The sequence below is a fragment of the Macrosteles quadrilineatus genome, unplaced genomic scaffold, assembly GCF_028750875.1.
Source record: "Macrosteles quadrilineatus isolate MER2022 unplaced genomic scaffold, UCM_ALF_1.0 Scaffold_5__1_contigs__length_97177068, whole genome shotgun sequence".
Lineage (NCBI taxonomy): Eukaryota > Metazoa > Arthropoda > Insecta > Hemiptera > Cicadellidae > Macrosteles > Macrosteles quadrilineatus.
This window is the reverse complement of record NW_026542598.1, coordinates 93,113,171-93,137,523: the sequence shown is the minus strand read 5'-3', so window position 1 is coordinate 93,137,523 and position 24,353 is coordinate 93,113,171. Positions and strand designations below refer to the sequence as shown.

At 36.6% G+C, this 24,353-nt stretch overlaps 1 protein-coding gene across 1 annotated transcript in view; it reads right to left on the bottom strand.

Moving 5' to 3' along the window:
* The window catches only part of LOC128994003 (dynein axonemal heavy chain 2), an 85,834-nt gene that overhangs the window by 54,780 nt on the left and 6,701 nt on the right, over positions 1-24,353 (bottom strand). The window contains exons 7-22 of the mRNA XM_054418190.1: positions 23,542-24,095; positions 22,630-22,825; positions 20,170-20,317; positions 18,066-18,266; positions 17,289-17,459; positions 16,195-16,945; positions 15,431-15,582; positions 14,832-14,943; positions 13,356-13,494; positions 11,925-12,145; positions 10,696-10,807; positions 9,808-9,935; positions 8,022-8,111; positions 7,650-7,779; positions 4,718-4,880; positions 3,161-3,339 (exon numbers count right to left, since the gene is read on the bottom strand). Of these exons, the coding sequence (XP_054274165.1) occupies positions 3,161-3,339; positions 4,718-4,880; positions 7,650-7,779; positions 8,022-8,111; positions 9,808-9,935; positions 10,696-10,807; positions 11,925-12,145; positions 13,356-13,494; positions 14,832-14,943; positions 15,431-15,582; positions 16,195-16,945; positions 17,289-17,459; positions 18,066-18,266; positions 20,170-20,317; positions 22,630-22,825; positions 23,542-24,095 (3,447 nt within the window). The remainder of the gene's footprint in view (positions 1-3,160; positions 3,340-4,717; positions 4,881-7,649; positions 7,780-8,021; positions 8,112-9,807; positions 9,936-10,695; positions 10,808-11,924; positions 12,146-13,355; positions 13,495-14,831; positions 14,944-15,430; positions 15,583-16,194; positions 16,946-17,288; positions 17,460-18,065; positions 18,267-20,169; positions 20,318-22,629; positions 22,826-23,541; positions 24,096-24,353) is intronic.

Below are 24,353 nucleotides of genomic sequence, written 5' to 3'. Positions count from 1 at the left end.
TATGTCATTTGGTTCATTGTAATCATCGACTCTATTTCTAGTCTGACAGAGTAAGTGTTGAGTTTTATTCTCATTAATAATCAAACCATTAGCACTAAACCATTGCTTGGCTTCTAAAATAGTATTTTTGGCAATATTAGACAAGACATTTGTATCATTGCTTATACTAAGAAAGGTTGTGTCGTCTGCAAACATTGTAGTTGAAGAAAGGGACACATTGGCAGGTAGGTCATTAATTGATAAAAGGAATAATAAAGGCCCCAAGATAGAACCCTGTGGTACTCCCATTATTACATCCAGACATCTTGAACGATCACCCTTCAACTCTACAAACTGAGATCTTCCATGCAAGTATGATTCAAAAAACTTCAAACACGAACCCCTAATGCCGTAAAAACTTAATTTATCTAATAACACAGAGTGATCTACAAGATCGAATGCCTTGCTCAGATCACAAGCAGTAATCTGAGCAAAGCTCCCGTCTTCAAAAGCTTTAATAATTTTGAACAACATCGACTCAATTGCATCTATTGTGGATAACTTTTTACGAAAACCAAATTGAGTCTCGCTAAGAATATTATTACTTGCTAGGAAGAAACACATTTGGTTATAGATAATACGCTCCATAATTTTACCAAACAAAGGAACTAATGATACAGGCCTATAATTACTAACCTCAGATTTCTTGCCTTTTTTGAACACTGGAACTACCCGTGAAATCTTTTGGGATTCAGGAAAAACTCCATCGTTTAGGCAAACATTTACACAGTGAGTGAGTGGTACTACGATTGCACTTATCACAGACTTTAACACCGCGTTTGACACACCATAAGCATCTTTGCTTTTTGACATTTTCAGCTTTGACACCACACTTAACACTTCATCCTGAGAGACAGGCAACCACTGGTTCAACGAGGCTTGCTGATGGTACTCCGTGTTATGAAGTAGGTCGCTAGAAGAGACAGGAGGTGGGATGATGGATGCCTTCGCTGACTGCACTGACTCCAAGAAGAAGTTGTTATGCTGCTCTGCCGAGATCATAGAGTGCACCCTTTCCGCAGTCGAGGTTGTAGACTTACGAATCAGAGACCAGGCAGCCTGACACTTATTACTGGATGATTCAATAAAGTTCATGTTAGCAGACATCTTTGCTTCATTCACTGCATTTTTATAAAGGTTTCGTAGAGCTTTGTAGGCTTTAAAAGATAGTTCAGATTTAGTTGTTCTATGTACTGTAAGATAGGCCATAACTCTTTCTCTCATTATCTTTAATTCAGGAGTATACCACTTAAGAACTACTTTTCTCTGATTTTTTGAGTTAAAGGATTTTTTGCGAAGTGTCTTTAAAGGGCAACTTACATTATAAATTTCCATAAAACTATCAAAAAACAATTTAAATGTCCGTTCAGCAGACCCATTACCTTTTGAGAGCACTGGACACCAATTAATATCACATAAATGTGAATTTAATATCCTTTAGCCAGGTTTCGTTAAGACAAAGAAAATCGTAATTATTTATGTTACAATGTATGTTGAGCATATTTAATTTACCATCCAAACCTTGAACGTTTAAAAAAAGCAGTTTAATAGCCTTGAATATACTAGAAGCAGAGACAGTCATAGGCACTGTTAGGTTACGAGGTTTTCCGCAGAGCTTTGGGAGTTTAAATCCACATTAGGCTTAGGCTTACGCTTGTTATTGAACATAGATACAAATATGTTTTTAGGCCAGAAGTTGGAGTTAAAGACATCATCCAACACATTAGATGGGATGCCCACTTTGAATGAAGAATATTCCTCTGGATATTTAGAGTTCAACTTGACAACATCAGGTTCACTTTGTATTTTACTACGAATGTAACTTTCCATATCTTCAACCTTAGTAGCGGAATTCAGCCTTGATACAAATAAATAAACTTTCCTTTCTACTGAAGATAATGTACCAGTCTCGGACGACTGACCTGTGATGAACTTGTTTGTTTGAGCTTTAACAGATTTTCGCCCAGATCGATCAGGAATTGACACCATAGGCCTAGTCTTAGGATTGATCTTATCGAATTTTCCACTGTTAGGCCTATCAATGTTTTTATTTCTACGTTTGCTCACTAATTTTGCTAATTTTGCTCACTAATTTGCTCATATAATTTCAATAGCCATTTTTATTTGTCATCTCTTAAGCAATCACGTTTCAAGATTTGAGTTCATTTTCCTACTACTGGATATTGAAGATTGAAATTATTAAATAAACTGTAGTAAAATCTGTAAATAAAATCTAACAAAACCAAAGGATATTGAACAGTTAAAAGTTTATTTAATAATTTCAAGATTTGTTTATATTTATAGCTGATTTTAGGGTCTCAATAGTCTCTGATCGGGCCTGATGACGACTGGTGTGTGACTAATCAAACCTATAGCTAGTATATTTTGTATCGTTTTGTAAATAAATTGACACTATTGTAATTCTTAACGAATGAACAATAAAGAATATTGTATTGTATTGTATTGTAAAATTAAAAATTGTTACCGTGTTTGTAGCCTATTGAGGGGTATTGGAAGATGTTTTTTTATTTGACCTATATCACGTCATCAAACCATATAATGGTATATAATAAAGTAAATATTGAAAGAAATATTGGAGGGAGGACAAGGCAAACTAGGTTAGTGACCTTGCTATCTAGGAGGCGTGCTGGAGGAGTTCATGTAAACACAAAGAGCCCTGCAACCAGTAACTGTTCCAGGCCACCTGATGGGAATGGGGGTCATTCAGCCAGTGAAAGTTTGGGCAACTACTGGTGACTTTATTTTAGAGTAAGGCTCTTACAGTTAAGTTTTGTAAGGTTAAAAGGGGTTTTCAGTCAAAGAGTTCTATATTTGGTTCATAATTTAGTTTAAGGGATTATTGATTTGTTATGAATTAGAATAGTTAAGTTGTGTAGGGACATAAATCATTTGTGGACATTAAATTTGAAGCTTGAGCTGCCTCCAGGACACTATTACCTGAATTGTACCTATGGATTTGTACTTCTAGTTAAGCCAGAAGTAGATCGTTAATAATTAGCTACAGGAGACGCTCGCTAGTCCGGCTCGTTTGGAACATTGTCAAAGGAAATTGGAATAGTTTCATCCATTTCAAAGAACCGTTTGACAGTGTGAGTGTAACCTGAGAAGTTGCGGCCCATGCTCTTGTAGTCAAGACCCTCCGAGCAGTTGATGACGATGACGTAGTAAGCTAGAGCCTTGCCAAGGTCCTTCACAGTTTCCGTCTTGCCTGTACCTGCAGGGCCCTTGGGACTGCCCCCTCTGTACAGGCTCAGTGCTGTAGTCAGTGTTATGTAACACCTGTAATGAAGACAATATTTTGGTAAATCTTATATTATCAATATTTTAATTCTAAGGCTTAAACTTTTACCCTTTTAGTCACTTCAAGACGGTTCAACAAGTGTAGCTTGTCAGTGAACTCAAGTAGTCTGTTAGTTTGTTGTATCTTACCAGCAGCGTTGTATCTAATATCGTACCTTCTAATAGTTGCACTCTACTTGGCCAGCCAACCGTGGCATGGTAGATCAGTTGTTTAGGTGGTGCTAGCTTACTAATTATGTGGCTTAGCCTATTTTAGGCATTTTAAAATAGCTATTTAAGAGAAGGCCCACCTAAAATAAGCGAAGCATGGCTTAGGTGAAAGTTAGCGTTAATGTTAATAGTAATTACAGTGAGTTAAATAGGGATTGTAAACAACAAATGTTTTGTTATTTTACTCTAGTATATAGGAAGAGGAAACAGATTTTTATTTTTATTTGCTTGTATTTTGATTAAATATGGATATAAAATCACATTAAAATGCATATGCATGAAGAGTCGCAGGGTTAAATGGTGATATAGCCCCAAACATTTTCTACTAAGTTTAGGGCATAGGGACATGGGGTTTAAAAAAAAAAATGAACTACATTGATTACAAGTACAGTAGAGTCCCGCAAACTCGGCGTAATGTGGACTGGAAGGGTGCCGAGTTTGTGAAATGCCGGGTTATCAGGAACTAGGGTTAAAAATAAGAACAATACAATTTTTAAGCTTTTTAACCACCTTTTTTATTTATATTTATATTACAAGTCAGTATTAAGTCATCCGATATAGTACAACAAATCCTTGGTATGGGTTGCGAATGATTTGGCTCGAGTCCATTTTTAGCTAGGACTCAAAAAATCGCTAATTTTCTGACCCAGGTAATGGCCGAGTTATCCAGACTGCCGGGTTATCGAGAGCCGAGTTTGCGGGACTCTACTGTATTAATCAACGTTATATTTTTCAAGATTAACAAAGTTACAGTAGACTCCCTCTTATGCGGACTCCTCGGGATCAAAGCCAGTCCGGATAACCGTTTTTCCGGTTAAACCGACGTCCCAAAAACCTCATTAAAACGGACCGTTTAAATGCATACTGTATACATTATTTGACTTAAATTTAGGAGAGCATTGTATTTAGAAACGTGATCACTGGTCTCTAATCTTTCCCACGATAACAGTCGTTTCAGTACCGCCCACTTCCTGTCGATCTAGTCCGATTAAACAGATCTACTGATGAAAATGTTCCGGTTGAAGAGATGTCATTGTTGCTGAGTGTAGTCCAGTGAAACCGATGTCCGGTTAAAAGGTGTCCGGATAAGAAAGAGTCTACTGTACTATTAGAAAGGAACAGACTGATATCAGAGTTGTTTGTTTACCTATCAGTGAGAGGAGTGATAACAAGTCTACCGGAGTTGCCCAGATATTCATAGCCGTAGACAAACGACGTGTTGGTCTGTCTGACAATGCAATCATCGATGTCCTGGTGCCAGTAAAACCTCAACTGTGACATCCACTCAAAGGCGGACACGTCTGTGCAATCTGAGACAGAAACTGACAACGTTAGTCTTTAGTTTACATATAAGGGTAAAAACTAAGGGTTATTTTAGTAGAATTAGTCCCAGTCCTAAACAGGACAGTATTCACAAATTGACCAGATAAAAATCCTTTATAAATGTAGTAATTTCCACCACTGAGCCTCGACGATCACCAAAACTCTCGAGGTGAAGAAATTGAGGTGGATTATCCGAGCGGAGAGGCTAGAATGTCAGCACGGGAACCAGCTACACTCCTGGCCTCCACTATGTTTTGGCACGGGTATGTACATGAGCGGAGAGGCTAGAATGTCAGCAAGGGAACCAGCTACACTCCTCGCCTCCACTATGTTTTGGCACGGTTATCTACATGAGCGGAGAGGCTAGAATGTCAGCAAGGGAACCAGCTACACTCCTCGCCTCCACTATGTTTTGGCACGGTTATCTACATGAGCGGAGAGGCTAGAATGTCAGCACAGGAACCAGCTACACTCCTCGCCTCCACTATGTTTTGGCACGGGTATCTACATGAGCGGAGAGGCTAGAATGTCAGCACAGGAACCAGCTACACTCCTCGCCTCCACTATGTTTTGGCACGGCTATCTACATGAGCGGAGAGGCTAGAATGTCAGCACAGGAACCAGCTACACTCCTCGCCTCCACTATGTTTTGGCACGGTTATCTACATGAGCGGAGAGGCTAGAATGTCAGCACAGGAACCAGCTACACTCCTCGCCTCCACTATGTTTTGGCACGGCTATCTACATGAGCGGAGAGGCTAGAATGTCAGCACGGGTATCTACATGAGCGGAGAGGCTAGAATGTCAGCACGGGAACCAGCTACACTCATCGCCTCCACTATGTTTTGGCACGGGTATCTACATGAGCGGAGAGGCTAGAATGTCAGCAAGGGAACCAGCTACACTCCTCGCCTCCACTATGTTTTGGCACGGTTATCTACATGAGCGGAGAGGCTAGAATGTCAGCAAGGGAACCAGCTACACTCCTCGCCTCCACTATGTTTTGGCACGGCTATCTACATATATTATTTTATATCAGCTCAACTACGCTCTCCACTACACTCTAGCATCACCGCTCCACTATGTTTTTTTTTACTCAAATCAAGTGTAGTTCAGACCAATTATTAAATTAACAATGTTTACAGGTATTGCTGCCTAATCATTAAATTATTTTAAAGTAGGGTATAAAAATTAGTAGGGATGGACGGGTCCCGAAATTTCGGGAATTTTTCGGGAAAAAAATATTCCCGATTATCGGGACGGGATTACATTTGACTCGGGAATTTTTCGGGACGGGATTTGGTCCGATCGTCGGCGATTTTTCGCTTCGCGAGTGCCGATAACGCCGTTATTGCGAGCGATAGGTCCGCGAACGCAGAAGACGAAGTCATACCGACGATCGCGCCGTGACCGCGGAGTCCTACCGACGATCGTGCCGTGACCCCGGAGTCATGCTGACGATCGAGCCGTGATCGCGAGTCATACCGACGGTCGCGCCGTGACCGCAAGTCATACCGACGATCATGCCGTGACCGCGAGTCATGACGACGATCGCGCCGTGACCGCGGAGTCATACTGACGATCGAGCCGTGATCGCGAGTCATACCGACGATCGCGCCGTGACCGCGAGTCATACCGACGATAACCCCGTGACCGCGAGTCATACCGACGATAGCGCTGTGACCGCGAGTCATACCGACGATCGCGCCGTGACCGCGAGTCATGGCGACGAAAGCGCCGTGACCGCGGAGTCATGCTGACGATCGAGCCGTGTTCGCGAGTCATACCGACGATCATGCCGTGACCGCGAGTCATACCGACGATAACCCCGTGACCGCGGAGTCATACCGACGATCGCGCCGTGACCGCGGAGTCCTACCGACGATCGCGCCGTGACCGCGAGTCATGACGACGATCGCGTCGTGACCGCGAGTCATACCGACGATCGCGCCGTGATCGCGAGTCATGACGACGATCTCGCCGTGACCGTGAGTCATACAGACGATCACCCCGTGACCCACGAGTCACAAGTTACTATAGGTACCTGTAAATTGTTACCCATTTTTTGGTTTTTATAGATCAGTGCCACAAATGGTAAAAATTGATTTCGTATGTCTTTTTTTGGTAACTGCAATACAGTACTTTCTTTTTATGCACAGAAAAAAATCCCGTCCCGTCCCGTCCCGAAAATTGGGAAGGAAATAAAAATCCCGTCCCGTCCCGTCCCGAACTAAAAATTCAATCCCGTCCATCCCTAAAAATTAGTGAGGCTAAATGATTTCTAAATCTTACCTCACTCTCCAGCATTATAAAAAAAAATGAATTAACACTTAGGCAAAACTAACCTTGCACTTTGATAACATTACACTCCTGAAAAAAAGGTTTTAAGATTTACAGTGTGAAGATTTTTGAGGAGACTTCGTCAACCCTTAAATGTCTATAAAAGCTTATGGTATTATTTACAATACATACATCAAACATATCTTACATTCCTAGGTATTTACAACTACTTAAATTATTTTTCTGCCACATCTTGTACTATTGCATCTTATTGATGTTTGCTGTGCAATATAACAATGTACGAACCAATAAATACATTGATAATATAAAAGCATTATCTAAGTATTAATAGGTTTGCAAAGTTAAAATTTCTTGTAACCCACACTTCTGTTTGGGTGTGATAAATTAGACAAAATTAAAACTAAACTTTTAGATATTATAAGGAGCTTAGACACAATATGCATTTAAAAACTCACTCTTTTTATACATGCTCTCAATGACATCTCTTGCATGTATTTCGATAGTGACCAAAGCATTGACTTTGAGCCGTTGAATCTTGGTCAAGTTGCTCCTCACTGCATCTGAGAACTTTGCTAGAATCGCATTCTGCAATATATCAATAAAACAGTTAGACCAAGAAATGTAATAAAACATATTTGTGGAAAGTAAATAAAAGATGTCTAATAACTCTTAAAAGTAGTAATATTATAACATTTGGAGAACATCTTCAGTACACAAAAAATAATCAGTTACTAAATGCTTGTGTTTTCGATTCACTGTTTAATTTGACTACAATAAAACAACATTTACTTACACTTAGAATATAAATTACCAAACTTATACAAAACCTGTTTTTTCTTGAGTTTCTTCAGAGCAGATTTATTCTCCATGGCCTTACAAACACGTAGCGTACGAGTACAGTCCGATGTCCACTGAATCTGGAATCATACATTATTACATTTTATCTAATAAGCCACCAAATATCTTGAAACGACTATAGTACAACAGTCAATATTTGTTTATTTACACATTCGTTGAGAATAGTACGTATTAGGCATGGACTAACTGAAATTACTAAAATTTGAAGCATGCCTTGTGCTGTGCTGGTGTATATGTGTTGGTTGTTGTGAGGTTAAAGATATTGTTTTGTGGTGCTGTTTTATGATGTTAGGGTTTTACATCAAGTGTATGTAAAGTGAGTTTATAGTTTAAAGTCTCCTGGCTGCTTTCTTGGTGTTGTAAGCCTGCTAGGCATCTAAACTGCCATTTCTGTTGGTAAGTGTTACAGATAATGATTACAGTCCACCCAATTATCCACAACAATGAGTGGCTGAGGGATGGTGCATAATCAACTTTTGGATCATGTAGACCTAACGCAAATGCCTGGGGAAATAACTAAAATTGACTTTTAATTTATAGTTGAGCTTTAATACAGGACTAAGTGGTTATGAAACATTTGGAATACAGTTCAGACCTTTTAACCCTCCGAGTGTCACGCGTCATAAAAACGACGCACAACACACTTTGTGTAGGGTCACGCGTCGCTTTTAAGACGCACAAACATCGTTTACGGCGAAGGCTCTATGACTGACTGAATCGGATTGAACTGGATCGAGTTAGGTATCGTTCTTTCCGTAATATTCTAAGCTTTCTCCAGAGGTCTGTCTCTAAGCGCTATTCATTTTAGTTCCGAAAATATTGTAGCAGACAGCTGACGTGCGTGTATTTGTAAACAGCTAGGTTCCCCCGGACCGATGACTGATGTGTTTTATTAAGTTTATCATTGTTTTAGTGTTAAAAATCAAAAGTAGTGATATACGTGGTGCATTATAAGAAGATTTAAGTGGTTTTGAAGTGCTGGTTGATGATCCTGAAGAAGTAGGTAGTGATATTGATGTAAATTATCAGCCAGATTCCTAGCTATGGTTAGGCTATGCATTCTTAGCTAAACGCTATGTACTGAAATCCGTTTTTCGCTCATAACTTATTTATTTGATAACTTACCTCGCTATATGATTATATATTTGTAATCCTCATTAAATTTAGAACAAAGTGGCTATTTTCAAATATTTATAGGCCTATAATTTATACAATTTCATTGAGCGCGAACTTATTTTTTTTTGAAAATTTTCGAAATTATATTTTTTTTTTACCTAAAAATTTTTTTTTTGAAAAAATGTTCCTTATGTTTTATATATAATATTGAAGCCCATGATTTTCCAAACAAAATGGTATATAGAACATTAGAATTAACATTGTTTTAAGCTTCTCAGATCCGTTTTAATAAAACCTTGCAAAGGGGCCAAAAATAGGTGGACATTAAGGCCTAAACTATGGACACTCGGAGGGTTAAATTTCACACATATCGATTTACAACAAAACACAAAATGTGGTAACTCATCAGTGGTTGGTGAAGTACAAAGGCAACTGTATAGTGTATAGTCTCCCCTCCCCCGAGATGATGTGTCTCCTCTAAACATGTTGATTGTCACTGTACAATGTACACTTAAACTTGCATAGTATATTTCCTTTATTTTGATTTTCTTGCGATCGTGGTTAATTTACTAATGGATAATCAGGAGTCTAATGTGCAAACGTTACAAAAATGCTGTTCCAAGAAATAACAGTAAGTACCTGGCTGGCAGTGATGCACAGTTGGCCGCACCACTCCTTGATCCACTTGTCTCTGTCATTCAGGTTCTTCTTGAGTGAAAGACGGACGGTTTTCAACAACGACCGGAGCGACAACCTCATCGCCTCCTCTGTGCTCAACAAAAACACACTTAACTTTAACGTTTACTGTCCATACATTTGTATTATTGATAGCTTTCATCCAAACACTCTTTTAACACTATACGAGTAAAAAACCCTACAATTTTACGTCATATCTAAGTTTCCTTCACATTACGCGGTTTCTGCCCATATGGCAAGATAACTGTGTTAACAGTTCTCACTCTGCCTACAAGCAATGAACCGTCCAAACCACTTTTCAGTGTGGCTATTTCATCGACATAATAAAAAGGCCTCTTTAATGGGTTCACCTGATGACCAAGGGAAAGAAGAATCCAGGAACCCGCAGATTTATCTCATAGCAGTGGTATGGATTCAATTAGGTAAATCAATACTTAAGCGTCTATGTTCAACTTAGCAAACAATATAAGAAATAATGAAAGACACTGTAAATAATAATCTGATTTGATAGATTAACTAATGTTAATATGGTTATACATACAACAGTCACAATACACAAACACATAAACAGTGTCCAATCGAAAGGCCGGTCTACACTATATACAGAGTGCAAGCACACTCACTACATGAGCTACTGACACAATGCCATGGCACGGTAATCGTCCAGTTCAGTGGCAGTGGACTGCTGCACAACAGCAAAGTTCTCTGCCGCCGCCGTAATAGTGTTATATAAAAACTGCCACGCTCTTCTGCACACTGCTAAAAAAAAATGTTGTACCTATGGTTTGTAACCGGACAGCAAAACAATAAAGTGATTGAACAGTCACTCACCAATAGCACAAAGCCAAAGTTCTACAGCCCCCTCAAGACAGACAGGGGTGGTAAAGTCCACCACTTCCCCATCAGCTGACTGCATGGCTAGACCTTCTATCTTGCCTTGAGCCTGCAAACAGTGTACAATACATTACATTAAATTATTAAAGTGCTACATGTACACTGTTACAGCAAACTGTTATTTTCAAACACTTCAGTCCAGAAAGGTTAATATTGAAAAGAAATTGTGGAAAAATAATTGAAATAATTACAAGTTGAAAGTTTAAACTCGGAAAATGTTGGTATTATTGCATTCTATAAATCAATAACATATGGTCAACATTCAAAATTAAATATTTACAAATCTATAAATAGCCAATAACGTAGCTTTGTCCAACATTTTGGCTCAATCAGTCCAGTAGTTCTTGTGATGGAGTTTCTAATTTACACAAACATCCATACTTTTTCATTTATAATATTAGTAAGATAAATAATTACTTTTTTAGAATATACTTTCTTTAATTTAAAATGTACTTATTGTTTTTGTCAACCGAGACAGTATTAAACCAGTAATCGTTACTGTACACAACTAATAAGGTTATACTGTAGCTAACAAAAGCAGATAATTTAATGAACTTTAAAAAAGTGGTTGGTTTATGAATTTGAGTTGAATGAGGCGGTAACATCATTTTATAGAATCGTAGTGTTGTAATTGCTATGAGAATCTACTATCATGATTAGTGATTCTTAGTAATGAGGGTAGAGGGATTTTTCACCAAGTCCTTTACTGAAAAGTCAGCACAAAACAAGGTACAGTAGACTCCCTCTTATCCGGACTCCTCGGGACCGTGGCCAGTCCGGATAACGGTTTTTCCGGTTAAACCGACGTCCCCAAAATCTAATTAAAACAGACCGTTTAAATGCACACTCTATAAAGTATTTGACTGAAAATTAGAAGAACATTGTATTTATAATCTTTCACACGAGAAAAAGTTGTTTCAGTACCGCCCACTTCCTGCCGATCGAGTCCGTTTAAACCGATGTGCTGATAAAAATTATCCGGATAAAGAGATGTCACTTCTACTGAGTGTGGTCCGGTTAAACCAATGTCCGGTTAAAAGGGGTCCGGATAAGAGAGAGTCTACTGTATTTTGCAAACAAGTTAAGATAGTGATTGTCATACTAAGTTTCTGTGCATCATGAACTTATATAACGTAAAGAATATCAGATAAGAGAAAAACACTTACACTCTTATTCATGATGATTTTGTTGATGTTGTCAAAAAGTTTCTTGAAATGAGGCTGCACCATCTCTGGTTTTCTCGAGTTTCCAAGAATTTCCAGAAGGTCATCGTTGGAAATAAAGTAAAACCGAGGAAACAAATGTCTCTTGGTCTCCAAATATTGTTCAAGCGCTCGCTGAATGTTCTCCATCTTGTCGTTCATTTTGTTGACAACATCCAATAATTCTGAAATGGAAAATAAACTGTAAGCATCAGAGTAATTGAACATTGGAAATTGGAATAGATGCTGCATTAAAAAAATGGTTAAATGTACAGGATTTTTTATTAACACAACCCAAATTACAAGTACAGAGACTAACTGTTTAGGGAGAAAACAAGTTCATAACTGTGCAGCCCTACTTATTTGCTTCATTACCGATCAGCTGATATGCATTGTTCTTTATTGTCTGTACTGTTTATTGTTATTAGACAATAGACAATTTCCTTTATTTGTAATTTTGTTAAGAAATACAATGGCGTCAAAAAAATCCAGAATGAATGTTTAACATTTAGATTGTTTTACAGTTTACATTTTCTTTGTATTGAAAGTTCATTATTGGTCAAAAAATTCCTTAACGGAGTACACCAGTCGGTCCACAAGCCAGTCCCAGAATTGCTGTTTGATTTGGTTTCCTGTTGCGTTCTTGAGCTTGTTTGGAAGAGAGTTGATGATTTTGCAGCCAATATAAGAGGGTTTTCTGGTGTATTGTGTAGTGTGGTGGATCGGAAGGCTGTAGTCGGCTGCTCTTCAGGTGTGGTAGAAGTGAAAATTCTCATTTCTGGGAAGGTTCAGTTTTTTTGTGTACAGGACAACTCCATGGATGTAGAGTGCTGTCACTGTTAGGAGCTTAAGGGATTTAAATGCTTCCCTGCAGCTGTCTAATCGCTCAAGGCTGAAGAGTGCCCTGACGGCTTTTTTCTGGAGCACCAGGACTTTTTTGAGGCTACATTGTTGGGAATTTATTGAGCATAAGATCTAACACAATTTTTGCAAGCTCACAAAGAGTATGTATAGTAAGAGAATAAGCCTACATTAAAAGTATATCATTAATTTTATGCCAAGAAAAATTGTCAATTAAATTTCCAGGTGAGATTCTAGTAATAATAAATCAACCACAGTTTACATCAAATGTGAAATTTAATGATATGATACATCTTAAACATGAGTTGGGTTTTGTAGAGACATACGGAGTAATGTGGAACACTAATTCCAGTAGACAACAATGAACCGATCTATGTCAACCAATCAGTAATAAAGTAAAGGAATCAGGGTTGCCAACTTTTGAGCTGGTTTCATCCCTAAATAACAACTCTCTGTACTAGTACTTGTAATTTGGGTTGGATAAAAAAAAAACAGCCAGTATAAATGCAAACCTATCATAGCTTCTCAACTCACTTGGTTTAGCCGCAGCCGTGAGAGCTTTGCCATCAGCAGCCATTGCGTTGGTGATGGTAATCCATTCTGATGTCAACAAGTCAAACTCGCTGGTTTCAAACGGCATCTGCTTTCGGATGTCTTCACCGGTAAATATATTCTGAAAAGCAGATGTAAATCTGTAAATAGATCTGTAAATGTACAAACAATCTATTTGCAAACTGTTTGAGTTTGATTTGTTACTAAGTGTATACTCATAGCTACCTATTATTGTACCTGCCAACTAAATTTGCTTATGATTTAATGTGGAAAAGTCTCTATGATTTGAGATGTGCAATATAGAAGCTCGACACAGCTGTTGTAATTTTGCTTCAAATTTGTGATTAGATAATAAGTCAGCTGATTTACATGAGTGTGTACACTGGGCCATGACATTTTGGCTTGAAGGCAGCAGAGTAAATGTTTTAAAAACACCGCCTTATTTATTTCAAAGCAAGCAGCAAATTTACAGGAAGTCAACTTAATCTGTATAAGTTGGCAATATTATATATTATTTAAACAAAAATCTCAAATATAAAATGGTGATATGGGCCTGCTACTCATAGTCTAATTTTACTTATCCATTTAAGAACCTGTAATACCAGTTATATTTTTTTAACTAGAAAGGATACTACTGTACTGTAGAACCTCAATAAGAATAATTTAAAAGGGATTAGTTAAACAATCTTGTTATAGAGGTACTCTCCTTGTTGAGAGTCGCTTTACCAAGTTTAACAAAAACACTTATTAATAGTGTATTTCGGACAATGTTGCTAACAAGTTTATTTCCTAAGTTATAATTTATAGTCCAGTACTGTAAATAATGTGTACTGAGTATGACACCAACACAAAAAAAGGTGCTTTTAAGATAATGGGAAATTTATAGAAAGAATACTTTTATTTTGCTAGCATATTGTTGTCATTTTGAATTTTAAAATTTATGTTTTTTTTTTGTTAGAAGAGTTTTTCTTAGTTGACAAATCCCAACCTTGTACTCATTTTATATAATGGTGTTATAATTGATTAAATAAGTTCAGAACAGGCTAGTAGTTTGAATGAATGTTTGATAAAAAAAAACACTAGCATTTTATTTTGCATTATGGAGATGGATGGAGTAGGGGTACCTGAATCTGATTTGTTTTCCAAACCATCTGTTCTAGAGATTTCTCATGGGAACCGTCCAATACAGTTATATGTATATGATTGACTTGTCAAAATGACTTTTTATAGAGGTTCTGGGTTAAAATGTATTTTGGAAAAAGATGTGTTGTTTTGATAGAAATAGTCCAAAGATTAATTTAACATTAAGTGCTATTGAATTTTAAAGGTGTTACGAAAAATTCACTTGTATTTTAAATTGTTGTTATTAAGTGAGGGTCATGTTTAAACGAGGTTTTTTTGTATTAACTCCAAATCTAAAATATTGAAAGAAAGTAGTTAACAAGAACTGTACTGTACCTCTAAGTACAGATATTGTCTCTGAACTGTAAGTATTCCCTCCAGCACTTCCATGATAATTGACAGAGTTCTTTCCCAATAGTCCACCTCCTGTATGAAGGGCTGAACATATCTGCAACCAATAGAAAATCAACCTGTTTAGAAGAGAAATTTTTAAACACATTTCTCTATGTTATGAAACATTCTGATCTCATGGTGTGATATAAAAATTATAAAATGTATTGATGTTTTTGTTTGTGAAACGTAATTATTTAAACTATAATACAGTAGAACCCCACAAATCCGACCATGGCTAGTCTGACTTTTCGCTTAATCCAACCTTGATATCCCCTATTGATTATCACACTAATATCAGGACCATTTTCAATGGTTATGTACATCATCATTATGAGAATTATGAAGAAAGTAAGAAAAACATGTGTCTGCCGCAGTAGAAACAAAGCATTGAGGGAAGCAACTGCAGTGTTATCAACACCAACTTCACCTACGCAGCCCACTATCATAACTTATGGTTAGTTGGTCTAAAGGTGGCACCTTAGTGGGGCGGAATATATTAACATATACTGTGTTTTATGTGAGTTTAAAGGTTGCAACTGTACCTTGTTGACTTCATAGCACTTAGCAGGACCTGGTTTTCCTCCAGAGTTTGTAACAGATCGTCCACAGCCTTGAGCCGGTAAACTCCTCTGTCCTTGTGAGCAACCATGTCCAGAGGCATCTTCTCCCACGTTTCTCTGATACCTTTTAGTCCCTGTGATCGGAATAACAACTCTTAGTAAAGATAACTTTGTATTTTTGTTTTTATTCCTCATTTCTCTTAAAAAAATACATCTTTGGAAATCACAACATGTCCCCAATAACTTATGATATTCTCCCAAACTTAATAGATGATAAAAAAAAAACTTGTTTTGTTGTTTAAGTGTAAAAGTGAATATGTTTTTGAAAATGTAGGTTAACAATTTCTATATATTTTAATTTTAGTGGTAAATCATCTTGCAAGTGCATGCCATATTTTTTTGCAGTTTTTAGATTTGTCAAATAATTTACTACTTCAACTCAACTTTATTACTTTAACATTTTCAGTATTTAAAGCATTTCAGGTTTATAGCATGCAACAACATGTTTTAGATAACAGTCATGTAAAACTATGATTAAAATTTTAAATTTAAACTAAAAACTCATTATAAAAGAAACAAGATAAAAAGAAGATCAACTGTTTACAAGGGGATATTTTGCCTCTACAATAAAGGTGATCGATGAAATCATTCAGATAGTGACATTATTGGCAAAGTAAAATATTGTAGGTAACACTTTAAATAATATGAAATCGTCAATTAATTTTAAGTACTGTAAAATATCTTACATTTTCAATATTCAACTCTGCCGAGGCAGCAACTGAAATCTCTCTAATGGCATCAGCAAAGTCTTGCATCTTTATATCTATGATGAGCTCCAGTGTAAACTCTGCCGAGTTCTCATCAAACTCCCGGCCCATCGCAGCCCTCACCCTGTCCCAGTGTCTAGGTCTCATTGCCGGGTTCTTCAGGTCGGTGATGAGGGGAAGCACTCGCCGGAAAGCGTCAACTCGTCTCCGTGAATGCTCCACAATCTCCCAGTTTTTCTCTCTCAACTCCTTCACCAAGTTGGTAAATCTTTTGTAGAGTGTTTGAGCTGTTATTTCCATATCCTCCACCTTGATGTCCCAGAATACTCCGGTCTTGTAGCTCGCCCACGCTGTGTCCCACTCATCAGTCAGTTCCCAAACGTTTGTCAACAGTTGCAAGTTGTTCTCCAACTTTCTCAGGTCGTCGTTCGGTGGCAAGGATATGTTGAACACGCCCAAGTCAGCTGTCAGCTGTTCCTGCTTCTTCTTCATCTCTTCCAGCTGAGCTTTGATCCCGGACAACATAGAGAGCGCACCTTTAGCGTCAAAGTCTGAAGTGAACGGTCCATGCAGAAGGAACTTTTCATTCAGTTCTGCAGCTTGTGTTTTGAAATTTTCTGCATCGTCTATCAGGCCGATACGAAAATTATCTTGACTGATGTTCAGCATTTCCTCAGCCTCCTCTAATGTCTTCAAGTACTTCTTCCACTGGTCAGATATTCCATCGTACCTGATAACAAAATAATTTATTGAAATAGAAAAAAGTAGATTTTTTAACCGTGTTAACATTAGGTAAAAAAATCAAAGTACACTTAAAAACATACCAGCTAAGTTAATTTCCTGTATTTTTCTGCCTAACAAGTATTCAGATTTTGTTTACAGGAATCTATTTTTACATATGAAATAATAATGAGGCAACTGCAGTAAATACATTCATTAACTTTCCATACCGAAGCAAAATTGAAAGTGATTTTTTTTACTCAAACGGTTAGTTAAAATCATATCAATGTTATTTTTAAAAATGTTCATTGTTATGAACTGAATGATATTACATCTACGTCCATCAATGTTACCTGTATTGCATGACAGGAGGGGCTGCGTCTCCAATGTATTGCCATACCACAAACATAGCCTCCTTCAGTTGAGGGAACTCTGCCTCCTTGTCAGGCACTTCTGCCTTCATCTGTCTGTGACGAGCTGTGTACTCCACCATCTCATGCAACGTCTTGGGAGGAATCATCACCCTGCGAACAAACCAACAGCGACGTTGTAGGTATACATTTCAACATAGGTGGCATGGTTCCAACCCTGAAGTGATTTACTTTTTTTGTTTTGATGTCCCAAGAGCCCAAAAACACTATCCGTTGAAATTCATGTAGAACTGTAAGCACGATAACTTAAGTATAAATTAAAGATTTTTATGAAAATTTTTACAAACATGTAAATCTACATAAATGATCGAGATCAATCGGACGTTTCTGCGATACTAGTGACTGTGCGTGTGTACATATTTTTGTAAATATAGACTACGGTATTAGTGATAAGAAGATCCCTGAAGATGCCACACAACCTGGTAAAATGCATACGGTGACACCAACATCTTACCTACTCAAGAACACAGGCAGCAAAAACAAAGGTAATATATTATAATATAATACAAGTTCTTGAAACTGGGATGGGGAGAATGTAGAGTATAAGATACACATTCTTATACCTATTTATTATTCCAACTAGAATAATTTGCACACTGTTCACCTTTTACGTCATATTATTTAGGTTTATAGATAGATTTATATTCAGATTCAAAAACTCCAGTGTCCAATGCATCATCTTTGTATGACTTGACTTACTCTTTGCTGTTCTCAATTGTGTACTTGTAGAAGGTCTCTATCTGGTCACACACGATGTTGAACAGCAGTTCACACAGCCTTGTCTGCCATTGGTCGCAATGTCCCGTCACGTCGTCCTTCAGAAACTGCGAGTTGATTACAAAGAAGCGAGCGTTTGTCTCCGTATCCATCTGGCTTATCTTTACTGAAAATTCCTCATACCTGAAATAATGGGATGTGTTTATAAATGAAGATTTTCAAATAAAGAAGGGTGGAGATTTTGCAAGTTCCTATCGTTTTGCTTACAATTTGTAAGAAAAAGGCTAAATCGTTATCACCGAGCTCTAAGTTTTTAACTTTTTGAAATTATGGATCTAAGCTATGTAAATAAATAAATAAAAAGGCCTTTATTTACGAGCGAGTTTCATAATACATGGTTTTCAAACTAACTCAAGTCACTAAATCTAAACTATCCTAATATATTTACATAAGTATATACAAACAAATTACAACAGAATAATTACAATATACATTTTACATTTGTTTTTTTCATTGCGGCCCTGAATGTGTTGTACGATTTCGAACACTTGATCTCTTGAGGGAGGCCATTGTACAACTGCGGGCCGAAATAAGAATAAGACTTTCTTCCAGCCTCAAGCCTCACTTTAGGAAAGTGAAGCCTGCGGTCGGAGCGAGTACTACGCAGACAGATCTCCCTCCTGTACTTCAGCCTCTCGCTGAGGTAATGAGGCTCTCCCAGCGTGAGCACTTTGTGGACCAGGCAGCTGTATGTAAATACACTATCATGGCTATTGGTTTCCACAAGTAAAAATTGTAACTTTAACTGCTTTCAACAGACTTAATTTATCTACAAACCAATCAAACCATCAAAAAGCAACAAACTTCGCTCATGATTGAACTGGCGACCTTTTGAATACTAGGCAAGCACAATAACCACTTACACAATTCACATGAACAGGAAAATTAACTAAGAATAGATTCTGTAACAGCTACCACGTAGAGGCTTCAACCTGAAACTAACTCTGTCACAGGTCCTCAGTATGTAGATTATCACATAGTATGAGGATCTATGGACCCATCTACAGGGTGATTGATATAAGTGTGCCAGCCGTTTTATTCGAAAACCATAAGAGATATAAAAAAACGTTAAATGGTAAGTGCCTTGGATTTTTTATTTAAAAAATTATAGTCAAATCAAAAAAATTATTTTAGCTGCCATTTTTCCAATATGGCCGCCAACTTTGATTTTTCTTATGGAACACCCTGTATTTCATGATGTATTCTGGTAGAAAATGTAATTTTAAGACGATTTTATTCTTGTAATTTTTTTCATAAACCTAACCGTTTCAAAGATAATAATGGTTTAAGTTGTGAAATTTTGAATGGTTTTGGAATAAAACAGCTGGCATGCTTGCTAAGGCCTTTATCAAAACTCTTTCTCATGCAGAAATTTCAAAACGAATTTTTACGAATTTTTTTTAACGAAATTTTAAAGATTTTATTGTTATTATATTTACAGATTTTATTTTTGATCATTGACATGTAAATTGTTAATTTATTTATTTTAGAATTAATTATGTTTAACTGTTATTTTTTAAAGAGTGATTGCTACTCACTTGGTGCATTCTTGCTGTTAGGCCTACTCTAACAGGAAATTAACTGTATGTATTATTAGAAAAAAAAAAGAAAAAAACTTTGACGATGTCTATTGTAATACTTGTATTGCTTAATGACAAATAAAGATCTTGAATCTTGAAAAAAAAAAAAAAAAAAAACTTTAACCATTATTATCTTTGAAACGGTTAGGTTTATGAAAAAAATTACAATAATAAAATCGTCTTAAAATTACATTTTTTACCAGAATACATCATAAAATACAGGGTGTTCCATAAGAAAAATCAAAGTTGGCGCCCATATTGGAAAAATGGCGGCTAAAATAATTTTTTTGACTTGACTACAATTTTTTAAATAAAAAATCCAAGGCACTTACCATTTAACTTTTTTTGATATCTCTTATAGTTTTTGAATAAAACGGCTGGCACACTTATATTAATCACCCTGTATGTGCAAACAGATTGGGTGGCCAAGTTTGTTGGATACTCACTTGCCAATGTCGTTGTTGAAGGCCTCAGGGCTAGGTTTGGCTTTCTCGTATCTAGCCATGAACATGTCTCTATCAGTCTCCCATATTTCTCTCAGAGGATCCCACTGCTTCAGATATTGTCTCAATTCACTCATGGCAACCTCTACCTCTACACATAAATACAAAAGGTGTTACATTTAAATTAGTAACCAGGTATCCTTCTACTTTATGGTGTGAAACTCATACATTTGTCAAAGTTTTAAATATCAATATCAATGTGCAATAAGTTTTAGACATCAAACAAATAATTCATTTTATAAGTGAGCCTCTGGCTTTTTGTATTAGTAAATGTTTGAAAATTGGTTATTTCTATGACCTTCTCAAAATTTCTAAAATTATTCCAGTATATAAAAAAGGTGATAAAAATCTTCCTAGTAATTATCGCCCTATTTCAATAGTGCCGATCTTTTCCAAAATTTTTGAGTGTCTCATGCATAAACAAATGAATGAATATTTTGAAAATAACAATTTATTGACAAATTCACAGTTTGGATTTCGAGAGGGTAAATCAACAACTGCAGCTGCCTTAGAAGTAATTAATAAATCTTTAAATGCATTTGAAAATAAAGAAACTGTTTCATTAACTTTATTTGATCTTACAAAAGCTTTTGACTCTGTACCTTTTGATATTTTATTCAAAAAACTTGAATTTTATGGTATTAAAGGTGAAACTTTAAAAATTTTAAAATCCTATTTAACTAATAGAAAGCAGTATGTATCTGTTGGAGGCAGTCAGTCTAGCTTAAGATTGGTTGAAGTAGGTGTTCCACAGGGCTCGGTTTTGGGACCCTTCTTGTTTTTAATCTCGATAAATGACCTGCCGAGGAATGTTGATGTAGACACTGTTGTATATGCTGATGACACAACTTTGATTGCAACAAATAGAGATATCCATGAGCTTGATTTAATTACTAATGAATCAATAACATCAGCACTAAATTGGTTTTCTTCAAATAAATTGACGTGTAATCAAGAAAAAACACAGAAAAGTCTTTTGAGTCTATCCCCACTTGACAATGAATTAAAATCTGTAAAATTATTAGGATTTCAAATTGATTCAAAATTAAATTGGCAAGAGCACATAGAAATCACTTGTAAAAAAATTTCCAGAGTAAATGATCTAATTTGGAAACTCAGAGATTTTGTTAGTAATGAATACCTTCGGATTACTTATTTTGGTTTTTTTCAATCTCATATTTCTTACGGGATTATACTATGGGGACACTCCCCCCACACCCATGAAATTCTTTTACTACAAAAAAAAGTCATACGAACAATCTGTGGGGCTGGCCCTGTGGATAGCTGTCGACTTCTTTTTATAGACCTTAAAATTATGACCGTTGTAAATTTGTATATTTTTCACATACTCCTCTACACTAAAGCCAATCTTCATCAATTCACTTGTAGAGAGAGTATACACTCTTACAATACAAGAGGCAAATCCAATCTAGATATCCCTGCCCATAGATTGGCCAAAACAGATAACTGCCATAAAATAAATTGCATACGGTTTTTTAACAAATTAGGTCTGGCAGCAAAACAGGTTCCGTTTAATAGGTTTAAGTCTAAAATGTTTGAGTGGCTCATCCAAAATCCATATTACTGTATAACAGAGTACTTAGTTTCTGATGTTAATATTAATTTTTAATTTAGAACCCACTGTATTTTATAGCTTTAGTTTTTATTTCTATTGTTGACTATGTCTATTCCTTGTAAAAGGTCAATGACAATAAAGATCTTGATTCTTGATTCTAGACATTTTGTTAATTTTCAGAATAATAAGAATATCAAACCACGTTTGCCACATATGGATTAATTTAACTTTGATGTACAAAAATACAAATTGGGTTTGATAAAGCATTTTATGAAGATCAACTTGATTGGGAAACAACCAAATAACTATTTTGACTGTTCTTAAAAGAACCTTGAACTACAAAAACCGCCTATGTTTCATAACTCTCATCTATTTAACAAAAGAGCTTAGCAATCTCAACCTATTCAGTTTTTCCTGGCTGCAAGAGCTTGCTTCTGATCCTCTTGGAAATGCAGCAAAGCAAAGCATGAGCTAAATGAAGGAAATACCCCATATTTTAATTATTGCAATATATCAGTTTACAACAAAATTATGATTGCAAAAAAATTGTTTTTAACTATTCAAAACTTCTTTATTTGTTTCAAGTACAGCAATGCAATAAATAGGGTCATAGTTCCTTAATCTAACTCAGTAAATTGCATTGAATTGTTAAGTTATGCAATTGACAGTTATCTACATACATCAGCATTCACATCAGTTAAATCGTACAACCCTTCGAGAGAGTAAAATGCATTTCTGATCAAAAAACTTTTAGTTCACTTTTGAACTTGTTTTGATTTTCTATGTTCAATATTTCTTTTGGAATATGTTTTAAAAATACTACATACCTTTTTCAATGTCTGATTGCAGTTTGCGACACTCATAGTCAGTGTCAATGACCACAGCATAGGGGATCTTCTTGTTACGCTGGTGTAGATGGAACTTGTCAATCAGTCTGGGGAAAGGCTTCAAACACACCATCAGTTCAGGCAAGATGTTCTTGCTCATGGCAAAGATCTGCTCCAATGTGGGGCTGAATACAATCTGAGGACAAACACAAGCAAGCTTATACAACTTATTAATAGCATTTATACTTTTTAATTGTTAGGATAAAAGACATGAGACTGTTGAACCCTTATAGCAAAAATTAAAACGACTAAGTCTATTATACAGTCTTTACCTTCAGATATTTTTTGTTGATGCAGATTATGATGTACAATGAAACCCTTGACATATAGGTAGCAATATAGTCTATTTGAATAGCTTTATGTAGCAGGATCAAATGGACTTAAATACCTATTGGCATTTGAAACATCAGTCTGTTAGCTAGTAGATGAGATGCTAAAAAAGATCTCTTTGGGTTTCCGAGTAAAAGTAAAAAAATATATATAACCAAGGTATAAAGTTCTGACATTATATTCATATTTTAGCCTAAGTAAACATTTATTAAAAAAATTGTATACTGAGCCGGTAAGTTAATATTTGCAAAGAATTATGAGGAGTAGAACTAATTGTTTCCAAACTATCAAGTGACTTGCACTAGTACACAACAATATTACACTGGTACATTACATAGCAAGCATATTGTGTTATGCACAGAATAATATACATAAGAACATGATGACTCTCAAACATAATTGCTGACCAATCATAGGCCTATCAAGCACACTTGGCAAGGTTTAATCTACCAATGTGAACTAACCTAACAGACACAAACAATCTGTATGGCTTGGGCTTGAACAACGCTAATGTTTATTTACCTTATTATTCTTGAGGAACGTGGACACCACCACCAAAGGCGTCGGCCCAGTAGACCCGTCTCCCATCAGATGTTCCAGCAACCTCTTTAACGAGTGTTTCACACACAAACGGAACGCCTCTTCGACCAGTGTGTCCATCTTCTCCACATACAGCAGCCAGTGTGTCTTCATTGACCCCATGTAAGACTCAAACCCCTCGTAAACGACAACTAAGTACTTGAAAATCTCGTTGTAATAATCGACCAGCTGCCTGGTAGCCGAATGTCTATAGTCGGCCATGACACGCACCAGTTCCTTCAGCATGAACGGGTCGTGGAGTGGGATGTTGATGAGAGGAGTATCACAGATCTTCTCACACAGCTTGACCACTTCTACGTTGCAGCTTTTGTAGTCGTCCACAAACTTCTGTAGAAACTCGAGGTGGACACAGCACTCGGAAACGTAAACATCGGCCATGTCAGTGTTCCAGGTGAGCTTGGTGATGCCGGGGATTATCTTGCGATTGCACTCTTTGATCAGCTCCCGGAACAGCATTCTCTCTTGGTCTGACAGCGCTGAGACAGTTTGGAATCATATTAAAAAGACACTTTATGAAAAACATACAATTTTGTAAGTGAAATTTGTTAAAATAACTTTTGAGCTTGGATTAAATAGGAAGTTTTAATACTTAAAGTGGTTTAGATATCTGTATTTAATTTATATAAACAGTCAAGAGGGAAAATTGAAATAACCACATGTTACATAAATGTTGGCTGATGTAATATACAAGGTGAATAAAAAGTCAAGATCCCCCCCCCCCCCACCAAAGTAAA